The sequence below is a fragment of the Parus major genome, chromosome 2 (genome assembly GCF_001522545.3).
Source record: "Parus major isolate Abel chromosome 2, Parus_major1.1, whole genome shotgun sequence".
Taxonomy (NCBI): Eukaryota; Metazoa; Chordata; class Aves; order Passeriformes; family Paridae; genus Parus; species Parus major.
Genome location: NC_031769.1, coordinates 4,098,250 through 4,113,323, shown reverse-complemented (window position 1 = coordinate 4,113,323; position 15,074 = coordinate 4,098,250). Strand labels below are relative to the sequence as shown.

General features: G+C 48.2%; 1 protein-coding gene across 2 annotated transcripts in view; it reads left to right on the top strand.

The window, feature by feature from the left end:
• The window catches only part of PLCD1 (phospholipase C delta 1), a 50,616-nt gene extending 36,006 nt beyond the window's left edge, over positions 1 to 14,610 (top strand). For both annotated transcript variants that reach the window (XM_015619183.3, XM_015619182.3), the window contains exons 8-15: positions 786 to 935; positions 6,696 to 6,857; positions 8,159 to 8,315; positions 8,583 to 8,699; positions 10,118 to 10,296; positions 10,800 to 10,932; positions 12,579 to 12,728; positions 13,076 to 14,610. In XM_015619183.3, the coding sequence (XP_015474669.1) occupies positions 786 to 935; positions 6,696 to 6,857; positions 8,159 to 8,315; positions 8,583 to 8,699; positions 10,118 to 10,296; positions 10,800 to 10,932; positions 12,579 to 12,728; positions 13,076 to 13,167 (1,140 nt within the window). In that variant the 3' untranslated portion in view covers positions 13,168 to 14,610. The remainder of the gene's footprint in view (positions 1 to 785; positions 936 to 6,695; positions 6,858 to 8,158; positions 8,316 to 8,582; positions 8,700 to 10,117; positions 10,297 to 10,799; positions 10,933 to 12,578; positions 12,729 to 13,075) is intronic.
• The last annotated feature ends 464 nt before the right edge of the window (positions 14,611 to 15,074 follow it).

The window sequence follows — 15,074 nt, the reverse complement described above, 5'->3', positions numbered from 1 at the left end:
GAGCATCATCCAAGGATGAGTTTGAACCTGTGCCAGCACAGCTTCATCCTGGACCCCACTGCAATGAAAATGATGCCCATAATCTTGAGCATACCTGCTGAGAAACACCAGCAAGCTCACAATTTGTGTGGCTTTGATATTTCAGGGTCTGTTTCTTGTTTAGAGGAACCCATTTGCATGTTTTGGATGTGAAGGACTGCTTTTATTCTGCTTTAAAAGCAATGACCAGGGCTTGCCTTGTATGGCAGCAGGCTCCAGAGAACCTTAGGTCTGTCCAGACTCACTGGGCTCTGTGATATTTTCCTTCAGTGCACTTGGGAGTTGGTGTCAAGTTTTGTTTGGGGCCATAAAGAAATGACAAGGACAGTAATGACAATGCCTTCAGCACACAAAATGACCTGGGGGGCACAGGGAACCAGATCAGGCCTATGCAGAAATGGAAGAAGGATTGATATCACTTAAAGGTTCGAGCAAACCCTATGATTTCAAAGCCCCCTTCCCATTCCTTCCTCTGAAGGTGGGTGGGAAGGTGCTCTGACACACAGTGCAGGTGGAGAATGGAGGCACAGGGAGTGCCTTCTCCATTGGACCATCATCTCTGGAAGGCATCAGCACAGATATGAGGAACCACTGCACTGCTAAATTTGTCCATTTTTAACAAATCCTTGCTTTAGGAGAAACTCAGACCCTCCTGTTGACACACTCATTCCCAGAGAAAACAGCACCAGGGGTTTGTACCAGTTGAGCAGAGCTCACTGATGGTGTGTGTTGCTGTCCTGTTCCAGACCTCACCATACCCCGTCATCATCTCCCTGGAGAACCACTGCAGCGTGGAGCAGCAGAAGGTCATGGCCCAGCACATGACCACCATCCTGCAGGACATGCTCTTGGTTGCCCCAGTCGATGGAAACAAATCCCAGTTCCCCTCCCCAGAGGTAAGCAAGGCCACTCCAGCACTTCCTGCCTTCTGAGGGTTAGAAAAGAGGGATTTTTTTCTTCTTGCTGAGTGCAAATCTGAAAACTCAAAGGGGAAACCACTGCAAGTAGCCTGCAGATACATTAAACACAAAGTGTCCTGCCATTGAGAGTGTTCTCGAGTAGGCACTGGGAATGGCCTGGGTTGGTGGGCATGGAGATGTCTTAGGAGGAAAAAGAGAAGCAGGAGGCTGCCTAGAGATGCCCCTTTTATTCCCAGGAATCAGGGCAGCTGTAAGGCTGGGAGCTGAGCCCTGGTCTTGCAGGAGGAAAGAGATACACAGCCCTCAACAGTGCTCCACCACTATAAAATCATTAGCTGACAGAAAAAACTGGAAATGGAATCTTGATGTGAAAAATATGTCTCCAAAACAGGAGCCAAAAGAAAACATTCATCTATTTCCCACCCATGTGGTTTGTGCTTGCATTCTGTCTTTCTTTTTTGTCTGTCTTTCTGTCTTAGCACTTTGCAGAAACAGACTCCTGTATGGTTAGCTACAGTTCCTTTTAAATTGCATTTCTTTGCTCATTTGCCAAAAATTGGATGAACATGACTAGTCAGAGCTGGAAGGAGTTTGTGGGTGAGATAAAGCTGGCAGTCAGCAGGGGAGAAAGGAGAGGAAAACAATCCACTCAGAATATCTTCTATATTTGTTCTCCCTCTTCCTTTATCTCCTTTCCCTTTCTGACTTTCCCCTTTTGTTTGGGAGTGTCATGCCTCGTTTGATACAATGCCTGGCACAGAGGGAAGCTGCTGTGGGCTGGTCCCTGAGCACCAGGGCAATAAAACAGGATTAATTGTAATTTTTACTGCTGCTGCTTCAGCAGGACCTTGGGTCTGGCATAGACAAGGAGCCTCCACTGGGAGAAGTGACTCTCCCAGGGTGAGGACACTCCCAGCACAGAGATCAGTCTTTGCAGGCTCTTACTGAGTTGGAAAAATATGTCTGCAGTGTCCCCTCCTGCCTTGCTATTTATCCTGGTGAAGGATCAGGAAAACTGCTGATTTTTCTGCTGATGGCAATGGCATGATGAAAGAAAGGAGAAACACCAAGCAAAGCAATGTGTGATTTGTGAGTGTAAGGGGATGACCCCAACTTCCCAAAGATGTTTTTTCCATGCCTGTGTTCATCCAACCTCCTGATTTTGATTGCCCAAACAGGCACATGGCCCCAGCTGATCACAATGCCCAGATCTACCCTAGGGAATGGATTTGGGCTGATCTGCTCCATTGCAGGGATTGATTTTGTTTAAACAGAGAAAAATTGCCAATGTTGCAGCACCTATCCTTTTCCTTCTGGCATTTTTCCTCTGCCTTACTGCTGTGTGAGGTAGGACAGTGCAAAGGGCTGAAATGCTGATTTTTTTTGTGTGTAAAGTACATTGAAACTGAAACATGAGGGAAAAACAAACAAACAAATCAGGAACCTCTTGGCTTTTCCACTCCCTTGTGACGTGGACATGAGGAAACCCGGGACAACAAAGTATTTTTTATCTCAGGAAAAGGGTGGGATTTGCCCCTGGGCAGAGGGCTGGAGGCTGTAAACACAAACAGTGGAAGGATTGCTGCCGATTGTGTCAGCAGGGCAAGGTCAGTAATTAAAGGAAGATTGACACGGTTTGGATTTGTGCTAACGATTCATACCACAGCCCGGGGCAGCAATCTGATTTATTAGGCTCCATTCAGGAACAGTGCTGGGCTACACAGATTATCTAAATAGCTCCCACAAGCTGATGTCTTTAGGTCCCAATAGAGAATTAAAGGCTGTTGGATGAAAGGCCAGAAGCCATGTAAAAGCTCCAGGCAGCAGCAGGGTTGTAGGGAGGAGCTGATCCGTTCTCTGCTGCTGGTGGGTTGTTGTCCTTCTGTCCCATCCCTGACCTGCACAGGGGTCTGCCAGGGCCCCTTGCCCCTGTCCCTACATCCCAGCTAGAAATGCTGCAAATTCACGGTCCTAGAATGAGATTAAAACTGCTCCTCCCAGTGCTGGAGTTATTCAGTGGACTGAGTGTGTCTGAAAGCCCTACAGTTCCTTGTTCCTGGAATTCCTTGTTCATGAGGAGAGTGGCTTTGGGCATCACCCACACATTCTGTGTCACTGTGGCTTCAGGTCCGTCTGCACATCTCTGTTTCTCCAGCCTTAGCCCAGCTTGTGTCAGTCTTGTCTGCAGTGCATCTTCTTGCCTGAAGTTCTTGAGTTTCATTTAATCCTCCAAAACCTCCTTCAGGAATGTGTTTCTTCCCTTTTCCTGGAGTCTCTCTTCATCCTCTGGCACCGCTCACTGCTGGTGCAACACTTCAGTTTGCAGCTGAAGGACACGCACAGATGGAGATGTGCTCTCAATTAGTGCATCTGATCATGAATGTGAACTTGTTATTCCCCACAGCTTCTCAGAAGTCTGGAGAGGTGGATATCCTCATCCTGAGAGTGGGATGTCAGGTGGCAGTGCTCAGACCCTGTATCCGTGTAGCTGAGCACCTCACTTTGGGCTCCTTTGGAGAAACAGTCAGAGGAGCTGGAGCTGTGGTCCAGCTCCTCCTCAATGTTTGTCCAGACAGGAGCAATCACACCCTGGGTGTGTTTGGTTTTCTCTGTTGACTCTGAAGGAGGTGTTGAAGCCACAGAAAGTTTGTTGAGGTGGATCACTTTACAAATCTTCCATTCCCACTGAGATGAAAACTGCAATTCAGACCTTGCTGTGGCTCTCGGGTTGCTCTTAGGGGCAGGAAACTTTCAGGTAGGATAAACCTGTGCATTCAGATTTTCAAAATCCTCTGCTCATTACAACTCTGCTGTTTCTGATAAAATCACTGCTTTCCTATAAGATGGTTTCCATATCCCAATGTTGTTAGAACCATTTCACCTGCAGAGCTGAGCTTGCTCAGTGTGCAGTGGAAAAGGTGGGAGAGCAGATGAGCTTCACTTCAGGGGGACTAAGAAATACCATTTATAGAGCATGTGAAGAAGGGCAAGAGTTGCATCTGTTCCAGCAGCCACTCCACTGTGTGTTCTCAGTGGAGTCCAATGTCCTTGAAGCCTTTCCTGAGGTTGCACTCCACCTTGGGCTTCCCACAGGCAGTTGGAATGGCTTTATGGTCTACTTGGAGAACATTTATTGAGTATTTCAGCTATTGCTGCCTCCCAAGACAAGGGATCTGCTCAACAGAGCTGAACTGATGGGCTGAGTGTCTTTTGCCTCAGGCTAGAAATACTTGATATCACATGAAGGGGAACCAAGAGAGATGGAGCAAGGGCAGGTGTGTGTTTGTGACTGTCTGTATCAGCTCATTTAAAACCTTTATAAAGAAGATAAACTCTCAGATTTAGGACTTTGCTTCCTCTTCAGGGGGGATTCACTGCAATGCTACTACAGGATAGCAGCTTTTGCAGGAAATGGGCATGAAAATGCCTCTCTTTGTGGTGAGTCTCACCTCTTCTTGTGGACAAATAAAGAAATGGATGTCTGAGTTAGGAGGCACATGGCCTGCTGTCCCCTGTAGGCAGAGGAGCAGTGTCCTGTGCCCATGGGGAGCATCTGCACCATATCCAAGGTTTCCCAGAGGAACCACAGGCTAGACAGGATAACAGCAGCACTGAGGACCTGCTGCTGGCAGCCCTGGAATGGGCTGTGGTGAGGACACACAGTGGAGGCTGTGTTTCTGTGCCTTCCCCTGTCACATTATTCAGCCATGTAGGATTGGTCTGTGCCAGGAGCTGCACCTCCCACTTGCTGTGCGGGCTGAATGGGAGAAACTTAAAAAGCTTAATTACCTGCTGATAATTAAGAATCAAGCAGGCTGCCTCAAGTACCTTATCCCTAGTTCTCCACTGCTGAGCTGTGAGGGGAGGCAGTAGCATTTCTTATGGGACATTAGAAAGCAGAGGCAGATAATATATTAAATACCAGGATGGTATCTGCAGTCTGGAGGGGACAAGAGGGGCTGCTCCCAGCCTCTCCTTACTGTCCCCAGTGCAATCCTTCCAGGCCTGTGCATCCCAGGTGCTGACCAGAGCCTAAAAGCTCACACAGAACTGGATTTTGTGGTGCAAGAACAGTGCAGAGCTGGGTGTTGAGGCAGGAGGCTGAAGTCAGGCTCTGAAGATGAGCTGGCTCATCTCCCAGCCGTGGCTGTGAAGAAGCAGAGCACAGCTTTGTCTGGAAGGCTGGGAGGATGGTCTGGGGATGGGGGTGAAGGTATTGCTGTGCTCTCACTGCTCCTTTGAGTGTGGCTTTTGTGTGACAGGGAAAGTGCCCCAGTGTAAACAGCTCATTTGTGATAGCTGAATAAAAATGCTCTTGGCTGCTGCCTCAGGTGCCAGCGTTGGATCTCTGCTCAAACCCAGCTTCATCCCCAGCTTTGCCAGGTGCTGAGGGGTGGGGCTGGTCTCTGTGAAGATGTGATGCAATTTGCTTGAACTCATAAAGGCTGCAAAGGGGGAATGGTGTCCTTTGAAAATGCCTGTGTTGCTTTATAAAAGATTATTGGTTTTTCACAGTCCTGTCATTTGAATGTGGTGGGGTTTTGTTGCTTTTGCTGTTGCAGAAAAGGTAAATATAGGGTGTTGCTGAGGGAAGGGGAATGTGCTACACAGTTGGAGGGGTTGGACTGGCTAATTCCAAGATGGCATTTTTCTGGAATAACTCATACCCTCCAAAGCCAGGAGTACCAAACAAGTCCAGGTGGCAGCAAATCTCCTGTTCCAGGGAGCTGCCAAGTCTAGTGGTGCTCTTAAGGCATAACCCACACACCTGGAGATTTCCCCCAGTCACCTTTCTCAATACCTCTCCATCTCAAGCATTGCTGCAGCCTTGTTTGGGCTCTAAGTCATCCCTCTCCAGGCTCCAGCCTTCCTCCCACAGCCAGGGCTTGCACAAAGGGTACATCAGTGGTGAGGGGTTCCATGTGAACCTTGGAAGAGGCTGGAGAGAATTGATTGAGCACAAGGAATGCTCCCTGGACTCCCTCTGCACCCAGCTGTGATGCTGCTGGCTGTGGTCAGCGTTGAACCATGGCAGCAGTGGCAGGAGAAGCTGTTCCCTGAAGAGGATGCAGCTTTGGAAAGGGTCTGGAAACTCCTCCTGAGGCTCTTAGCACCCAAAGGCTTCACCTGCAAAATGCCAAATGTATTAAAATTCCATGTCTGCCTGCATGAGGAGCCCATCCAGAACTGACTGGACCTCTGTCCCCATTAAAATGTCTGTGGAGCAGAGGCCACACTGCCTCAGCCCCTGCTTGGATCTCAGTTTCCAGAGTTGTGCACAGGTTTGTAACCACACACTGCAGAGCGAGGGGTGAATTAAATAACAGGCCACACAGAGGGGAAAAAATAGTGACACAAATTCCTTCCAGTAGCCCAGAGCTCCAGGCTCAGCCTTGTTTGCTGAGCAACATTTCAGCCTTGGGGAAAAAATGAAGTATATTTTAATTGTCTTTAACAGCACAACTGTTTAATCTGTCTGGTTGAGGGGATGGTCAGCTTTTTAGCAGAGGGGAATCACTGGGCTCTTTGGGTTTTCAGACTCATGGCTTATAGTCTCAGAGGCTGGGCAGAGGCAGGGCCTCAGTTTAAAAACAGACTTATTTTTACCTGTGTCTCTGGGTAATAACCAGTAACTGGTGCTACTATAAAAATCCTGGTTACAGCTGAGGGGCTTCTTCAGGATGGGCCAGAACCTTCTCTAACCACCAGGTATTTTGTCCATTTTTCCTTGTGCAGCAATTGAAAGGGAAGATCCTGGTGAAGGGCAAGAAGCTGAGCAGGCACGAGGACCCCTCCAATGGGAACAACAACCTGGAGGCTGAGGATGTCTCTGATGAAGATGAAGCAGCTGAAATTGAAGATGAATCTGTGAAGACCAAGGTAGAGCAGAAGGGGAAGGTAAGTGAAAGAAGAAATCACTGAGAAATCACTTTCTAAGTGGGTTTTGTACCACAACTAAAGAAGTAAAAAAGAAAAGCAGTTGAAATACAATTTTTCATGTGTTCCCTGCCAAGACAGGTCTCAGTGTGGTTTCAGCCACTCACCTGGGGGTATGTAAGGGTGAATTGTTGAAATTGCTGGGGCTGAGGATCCTGCTGCTTGCCCAGTTTAATGATCTCTGTCCCAAGCACAGAGATCTTGCAGAGCCAGCCAAGCACAAAGGTTGGCTTCTTTCTCAGAAATGAGATTGGAGGTCCTTGCAGCAAGGACAGACCATGCAGCATTTATGGAAGCAATGGAAGGGCACAATTTCAATCTCATTTCCAGAAATCTGTTTGGCATGGAGCAGTCATGACTTTGGCTTTTCCAGTCACATTTTGGGATATGCCTGCACCCTCACTGGCTCTTTGTTTCTGACCTGCAGGAAGGAGGGAGGGAAGATCTGTGGGGAAGGGGTGGCCAGTTACTAAAGCAATTTGTATGATGATTTCTGGAAGGAAAAGGCTGGCCTTTGCACAAGTGTTCTGCCCTATCATGTGAGGAAATGGATTTTTCCAGTGGGCAGGTCCTTGTGAAGCCCATATCCCTCACAGAGTGGGTTCATGGGTGACACAGACACATTCAGCCCCACTGATGGCAAAGCTGATTGCTGTTACCTCTGGATCTGGTCTGAACTATGTTTCCCTTTGATGAGTTGCTCATTCTTTCTGGGTCTTATTTATTTCTCTGGTCTCTAGTCAATAACATGTTCATTATTTTGACATCTGTCACTTTTCTTGCCTCTGAGGGAGCTGGGAACTCTCACTTGCACCAAGGTGGAGTTGCAGTCATCAGAGCATTGTGACAGTTCTAGTTCAAGGGGAAAAAAGCCCAAGCTCTGTGGAGGCCAAAACACCCTTCTCTTCCCTGTATTTCCAGGTTTGCATGCCTGGGACCAGGACAGTATGGAAAAAGCATTGCTGAGGCTCTGCTGTGAAGTTTAGCACCTGGAGATAGACGTGCTAAAATACAAATGATCCTGCAGAGAGCAGCAGGGAAGGGTGTCCCACCAACAAAGGGGGAATCCTTTTCCAACCTTCCCTGCACAGGGTGACACAGAGGGCACACCCCCAGCCACTGAGTGCTGAGAATGTGCATCTTCTTCTGGTGGAAGTGGTGGAGAGGAGAAGCCCCAGGGGTCATGTATAGGGAAAACACAATTACCATTTTGAGCAGGACAGCAAAAACACCCCACAAACCTCTCGCTCCCCTGTTTGTAGAGTGACACCTTGAAGCTGGCCAAGGAGCTGTCAGACACAGTTGTCTACTGCAAGAGTGTCCACTTTGAAGGCTTTGATGACCCCAACCATCCTCGGGCTTTCTACGAGATGTCATCGTTCTCGGAGAGCAAAGCTCTGAAACTGGCCCAGGAGTCTGGTACGTGTGCTCTGCCCCTGCTCCCCAAAAAGGGACAGCTGCTGGGGGAAAAGGCATCCCAAAGACGTGGCTTATGATCTCTTTGGTCAAGTATGTCACTGAGAGAGGTGGGGAGAACTTAATATCCTCAAGGCTGTTACCAAGAAGGGCATTTTTGCAGGTGGTTCCTGTTCAGCCAGACTGGAACACACAGGAGCAGCAAGAAGAAATAAAAGTAGCCCCACCACTGAAAGCACCATTTTCTTCTGTTCTCTCCTTTCTCTGTAGGAACCAGTTTTATTCATCACAACATCAGGCACCTGAGCCGTATCTACCCTGCAGGCTGGAGGACAGATTCTTCCAACTACAGCCCCGTGGAATTGTGGAATGTCGGCTGCCAGATCGGTGGGTGTCACTGGGAGGCTGGAGGGGGTCACCTGCCTGGCTCACCCATGACCTGGCCTTGGAGGGGGTCACCTGCCTGGCTCACCCATGACCTGGCTTTGGAGGGGGTCACCTGCCTGGCTCACCCATGACCTGGCCTTGGAGGGCCTTCAGCTGAGGCAGAATCTCAAGCCCTGTGCAGCCAGAGGCTCAGCGGTCACTGGGAGAAACCAGGTTTCCAAACAATACCCGGTGACTTTCCATAGATCATTTTTCTGTCTCACAAATCCCATTAGGAGAGGCTTTTCTGCACATGAATGTGCAAACCCCTGCAATTTCACAATTAGCAGGGTTATTGCTATTTAACAAAGGAGGAGGGAGGAACTCCATGGGTCCTGCAGCCCCCATGGGGGCACAGATAAGCAGTGCCCTGTTTGGCCTCAGGACAGTACTTGAGAGGCACCATCAGTTCCCTTGGGGTACAGTAAGGCCTGAATTCAGTATTTGGGCACCCAAAATAAGATTTTTCAGAAGCCCTGAGTACTTTCAGCTCCCAGGAAAGCCAGTTATCACAGTCTTGCTGCAGGTGGAAAAATAGGGGAGTGCCTTAAAATGCTCTCAGCCTTCAAGTATGACTGGGTATGAAGGACATGGGACCAGGATAAATTTCTGTGTCTTAAGAGATGTCTTAGATATTGCAAAAGAGTTTAAAATCATCCTTGAGGAAACCAAGGGAGCACTGAGGAGCTGCTGGGGTCCATGTGCACTCCCTGTGTGGTATCAGTGAGGCTGTTCACAGAGGCTGTTCCAGGTTTTACATCAATGCCTTTAAAAAAGGTATTGACAAATTGGGAAGAATACAAGGAATGTGCCTGGTGTTAGGGCAGCAGTGAGGCTTGATCTATTTTGGGCAGCAGACAATAAAGAGGTGATTTGATCACAGCTTCTGTGCTGCCACCTGAGGAGTTCAGACAATGAGGAGCTCTCTAATCCAAACAGAGGCATTGATGCCCCTTGGGATGGCAAATGAAAACAGGCAGATCTGGGCTGGAAAGAAGGTTTTATAATGAGGCTAAGTAGCCAGAGAAATTATCTGAGAGGGATTTGCTGGCTTTACTACAGGAGAGAACTCCTTCAGCATAGAAATGAAGAGGTTTATCTAAAAGATGCAGTTGCTATAGGTAGCATAAATTCCTTGCAGGACCATTTTTGATCCTGGGGAAGGCAGGATGGCTGTAATGGCTTCTCCTGTCTCTGTCATCTCTGAATGCAAGGAGTCCTCAGGGCTGGCAGGCTGTGAGGGTCAGAGTTTGCCACTGCTCTTTGAAGCGTGGAAAAGCCAATGTTTATGTCCATGAAGTGCAGTTTCATGTGAACAGAATTAGCATGAAAAGATTTCTATTGATTTATCTGAGTGACTGAATTTATTTATGTTGCAGTTGCCCTAAATTTCCAGACAGCAGGCACAGAAATGGATGTGTACCAGGGTCGGTTCCAGGACAATGGGTTTTCTGGGTATGTCTTAAAGCCGGAATTCCTCCGGGATGAACAAACCAAATTCAATCCAAAATCCATCACAGAAGGAACATGGGGAACAAAGAAGAAGCTCCTGCTTAAAGTAAGAATAGAAGTCTGAAAACATCTCAGTAACATCCACTTTTTTGGGGGGTGTGTAGGTTGTACCTTCTCCTTCTCCTGGTCCTACCTTCAGTGTTATCCTAACCCTACTGAATTCCCATGTCTGGGGGCTCTCTTGGACTTGGATCCTCCAGGGATCTGCTCACATGTTTCATGTTGGGCAATAGGTTAATGACAACATCTGCTGTGGTTCCAGAACCCTGCAGGCAGACATCAGCAGTCACCTCTGGTGTGCCCAGCTGAGCACTGTGGGGACAGTCAGAAAAGCTGCCTGTCCCAAAGCCAGCTGGCTGGGCTGGAGCAAGGTTCCTTAGGTGCTTTAGCTCATGACAGCTTCCTCTGAAGGATGTCACAGCACCAGCTCTGAAAGGGCAGCACCAGCCTCTCTCAGCAGATCCTGCACTCCTGGGGAAGGAGAGGGAATCTTCCAGGGAGCCCCCTCTCCTGGTGTTGTCCTGACCTCTTCCCCTGTTTCCTCCACAGATAATCTCTGGTCAGCAGCTGCCAAAGGTGAACAAAAGCAAAAACTCCATTGTGGATCCCAAGGTAACGATAGAGATCCACGGTGTCCAGCAGGACAACAACAAGAAGCAGACCAAAGTCATCGAAAACAACGGTGAGGGGGTTTCCTCCAAGCTCTGCTCCCACATGCAGGAACCTTTTCTGTTCCTTGGGAAGACTGCTGCCCTGTGGGCAGACCTGCCCAGGGCACCCAGTCCTGCCCTGGATACATGAGGTGTTCTTCTATTTTTTGGAGACAAAAATTCCCTATAAAACAACATCAGCCACATGAGTTGTTTGGGGCTGGCTGCCGGATTTGTTGAGCTACAGCTTTGGAAGTGCTCTTTACCTCCATGCAGTTGGATTTGACCTGGTGTGCAGGGGTTCTCACCAGGATCTTCCCAGAGAACACTTCTTGTGGGGCTGATTGTCAGAAACTCACAAAAGATTGATGTTGCAAGGAACTTCAGAGGTGTCTGTTCCAGCCTCTGCCTAAAGTAGGGCCATACAAAGTTTACTCAAGCTGCTCAGGATATTGTCCAGATGAATTTTGAATATCTCAGAAGTTGGAGGAGCATTCCTTACCAGTCAGACATGGCTGTGACTTCCCCCTGTGCACTGAGGGTTTGAATATTACAGCCTTCTGCACAAACACACACTCTGCTTTTCTGTGTGGAGTAAGAGCCAAGCACTGGAAAGCTGGTGCATATTTTCCTGCCTGCTAACAATGTTTCCCTTTTCCTCTTTCCTGTTTGAGTAAATCTGGCCTGGCTCCTAAAGCTCATGGCCATTTCCGTCACCTACAATAATTTTTACAGCCTGTCAAGTGAAAGTTGTGTTGGGAACATTTCAGACCTGTTCCTCAGGGCTGCTGAGCACTCCCAGCCCCATGGCCAGCCCTTCTCTAGCTGGAACAATACTGGAATGATGCTGGAATGATAGGTGCTGCCTTGTGGAAAGCAAATCAAGCAATAAAGACACCACAGGCCAGATGTAAGATCTCTGTCTCCTGCAGAATCACTCACAAACCCTGCATGACCAGCAGGCTCCAGGTGACATTTTGCTGTCCCTGGTCTCTGCTCTGCACAGGCAGTAGGGTTTCCAACAGGAAACTCTCCTGTTTGCTTCTGGGGGGTGGTTTACTGACACTGCACCTGCCATGGCCTGGAGAGGGGGCACTGAGCTTGCTCTACATTTCATCTATGTCGGTCTCAGTTTTGTTTGCTTTGTGATTCTGAACCACATGACCCTTATCCAGACTTGATGATGCCTTTTGTAATCAGACACCCCTCATTAACTTTTCTTGCAGACAGGCAAGACACAGAATGGTGCTTAGATGGATGTATCTCAAGCAGTTGGAGAGGCTTAAGTCCCCAGAAGGCTGTCTCAACACAAAATCACAGCTTGCTTCTCTCTCCTCCCTTGTTTTAGGGCTATAAAAATTTGTATCTGGTCCAATGGCAGCCAGAGACATCCATGTGCCATCCAGCAAGAGCCTGTGGAGCAGAGCTGAGTTCCTCTCCTGCTCCTCAGTCATTTCTAGGACCAAGGTCTGCAGTGAATGGCCCAAACTGAAGGATTTATTAATTCCAGATAGCAAATCACAGTTTCAAAGCTGGGAACCAGGCTCTTGGCACCTCCTGAGAGCCTTGGCCTAGGTCAGATGGGGTTGACAGTCAGGAAAACATCATTTGCAAACACCTCAGACCACCATTTTTAATGCTGACATCTCTGACTTCCATCCTTGTCTGTGTTCCCCAGGCTTTAACCCAAACTGGGATGAAGAGTTTACATTTGATATAGAGATCCCTGCACTTGCCCTGGTCCGGTTTGTGGTGGAAGACTTTGACATGTCGACCAAGAATGACTTCATTGGGCAGTACACCCTCCCCTTCACGAGTCTGAAGCAAGGTAAGGCCCTGCTGCCTGCTCCTCACAGCCACTGAGCCCTTTGAGAAGCTCCAGTGTCCTGGTGGAGTGGTCCAGATCCATCACAGCTCAGGTCAGAGTGGATTTTTTGGGCAGCTGTTAACACTGTCTCTAGGGGAGGGCCCCCCTTGTCACCAGAGGCCTTGGGCACGTTGTGTTGCCCAAGGTAAGAGTTGTGCCTCTGGGACCAGCCTGCTCAGGATCCTGTGGGGAACTGGGAACAAAATGCTCTGAGACAGGGAGATGTTTGTGCAGGGTCCTGGCAAACATCAGTGACTGCTTTTCCAACTGGACTAAAGGCCATTTTCCATCTGTGTCTCTGCTTCCAGGTTATCGCCACATCCATCTCCTGACCAAGAATGGAGACCCGTACTCCTCCTCCACCCTCTTTGTCTACATCAATATCCAGGACTGTGATTAGCAGCCTGGTTCCTCCAGGCCACAGTGAGCCTCTGTACAGACCTGGGAGGAATTCAGTGTGTGAACCCTGCCAGTGCCAGGGTCAGTCCCCAGCACCTTCCCCGGAGCAGCACTCGGTGCTCCGTAGGACCCCCGATGTGAAACAGCCATCGACCTTCTCCCTGCTGCGTGCTGGAAACATCCTAATGCTGCTGTTGAGATGAATCCTTTTGTACCTGTCTGACCAATCCAGCTGTGGTTTTAGTTCACTTTATTTCGATTATTTTTTTTTAAATGTTGCTTTTAGCGAGAGGATAGGGACCCATTTTTAGTGAAGTACAGCTCTTGGGTTGGGCTCCTTCGGGCAACTGGGCAAAGCACCCAACATCTGTGCAAGGAAAAGTCTCCCTCAGCACTGCAATCAGTGGCCAGGTGCCAGCTGACTTCTTGCAACTGCAGGTGTCAGCCATCTTTCACCATGTGAAGTCCTAAATGGGGACACAATTCCCCTCCTTTCTGTTACAGATTAAAAAAGAAAGCTGCACTACAAAGCCCCGTGTTATGTAACCCGAGTTTCCTTTTGTGTTGTAATAAAAAATACATGAGCACTACTCTGCCTGTGTGCCTGGCTCTCAGCCAGGCCACTTTGCATTCAAAGCCTGGCTCTCATCCTGTGAAGGAGAAAGAAGCTGCCCAACAGCAGATTTCCCTCTGACCCAAAGTGAAACCCACTCAAAGGGACCTCAGAGAAGGTCTTTTGCCAAAGACAGTGGAAACATGCTCAACTGCCAGCAGGGCTTTTCTTTTTGTCTTTTTTTTTTTTTTTTTAATACAGTAAAATTTTGTGTTTTACAGAAAAATGCTATTTTTTAACAGAGAGGAAGTAGATGTTGTAAGTGCTAGCAGGTCCCAGTTGCACTGTACAGGTAACCCAGCACAAGAGTGTTTTGAAAACAACACAGTATTTATGTCAACGAGTGATTTGTCTTCAAGTAGAACTACAGAGTTAAGGGAATATTGTTGAAATAAAATAATATATATTTTGAAGTGCCAACTGTGTTACTAACAGTATGTTAGACTATTAAAAGTTTAAAAAAAAATCTGGAAGTGTTTAATTACTTCACTGTTTGCCTCTTTGTCCTACTTGAATGCAACATATGTGAATTTGGAGCTAGACTGCTAAATTTCTTAAATTCTTCCTGGGAGTTTTGATTCCTGGTGGTGAAGATGGGGGGCTGATACCAAAAATGTTAATGTCCTTTTAAAGATATGCATTTATTTTTTTAGTCCAAAATAGCCTGGATTTAGTGATTCTTGGGCCCACTGCAAAACTGGGTTTCTTTTAGTCCTCCCTGGAGTTTGTTATGCTGCAGTAAACATTGCTGGACACGTTGATTTTTCCTCTTGACTACAATACTGTGTGATGTTGTAAACCATTGCCAGATTAAATGTGACTTAAACCCAACTCTCAAAGGCTGATATTGCATTAACAACCAGCCAGATGGAAGAGCTCAAGAGTGGCCAGTGAGGCAGAGCAGGGGGCCCTGCAGTGACAAGGGCTCTCCCAGGTCACCTCTGGGATGGGGCACGTTCTTGGAGACACATTTGGAGGCCAAGGATGGAACATCCTGGACTCCCACCCAGGGACAGCCTGAGTTTGGTCCCTGCTCCCAGTGTGCTCTCAGCACTTTGTTTTAGGATGAAAAGCATAGGTGAAGGTGGTAACAAGTGCTCCTGCCCCCTCGCTTGTATCAGCACCAGCTCTTGTGGGGTGAGTTAGAAAGAAATTCTTCCCTGTGAGACCAGTGAGGCAAAGGAAGAGGTTTCCCAGAGAAGCTGAGGATGCCCCATCACTGGGAATGTTCAAGGCCACTTTGGCTGGGGCTCTGAGCAACCTGGGCTGGTGGGAGGTGTCCCTGTCTGTGGCAG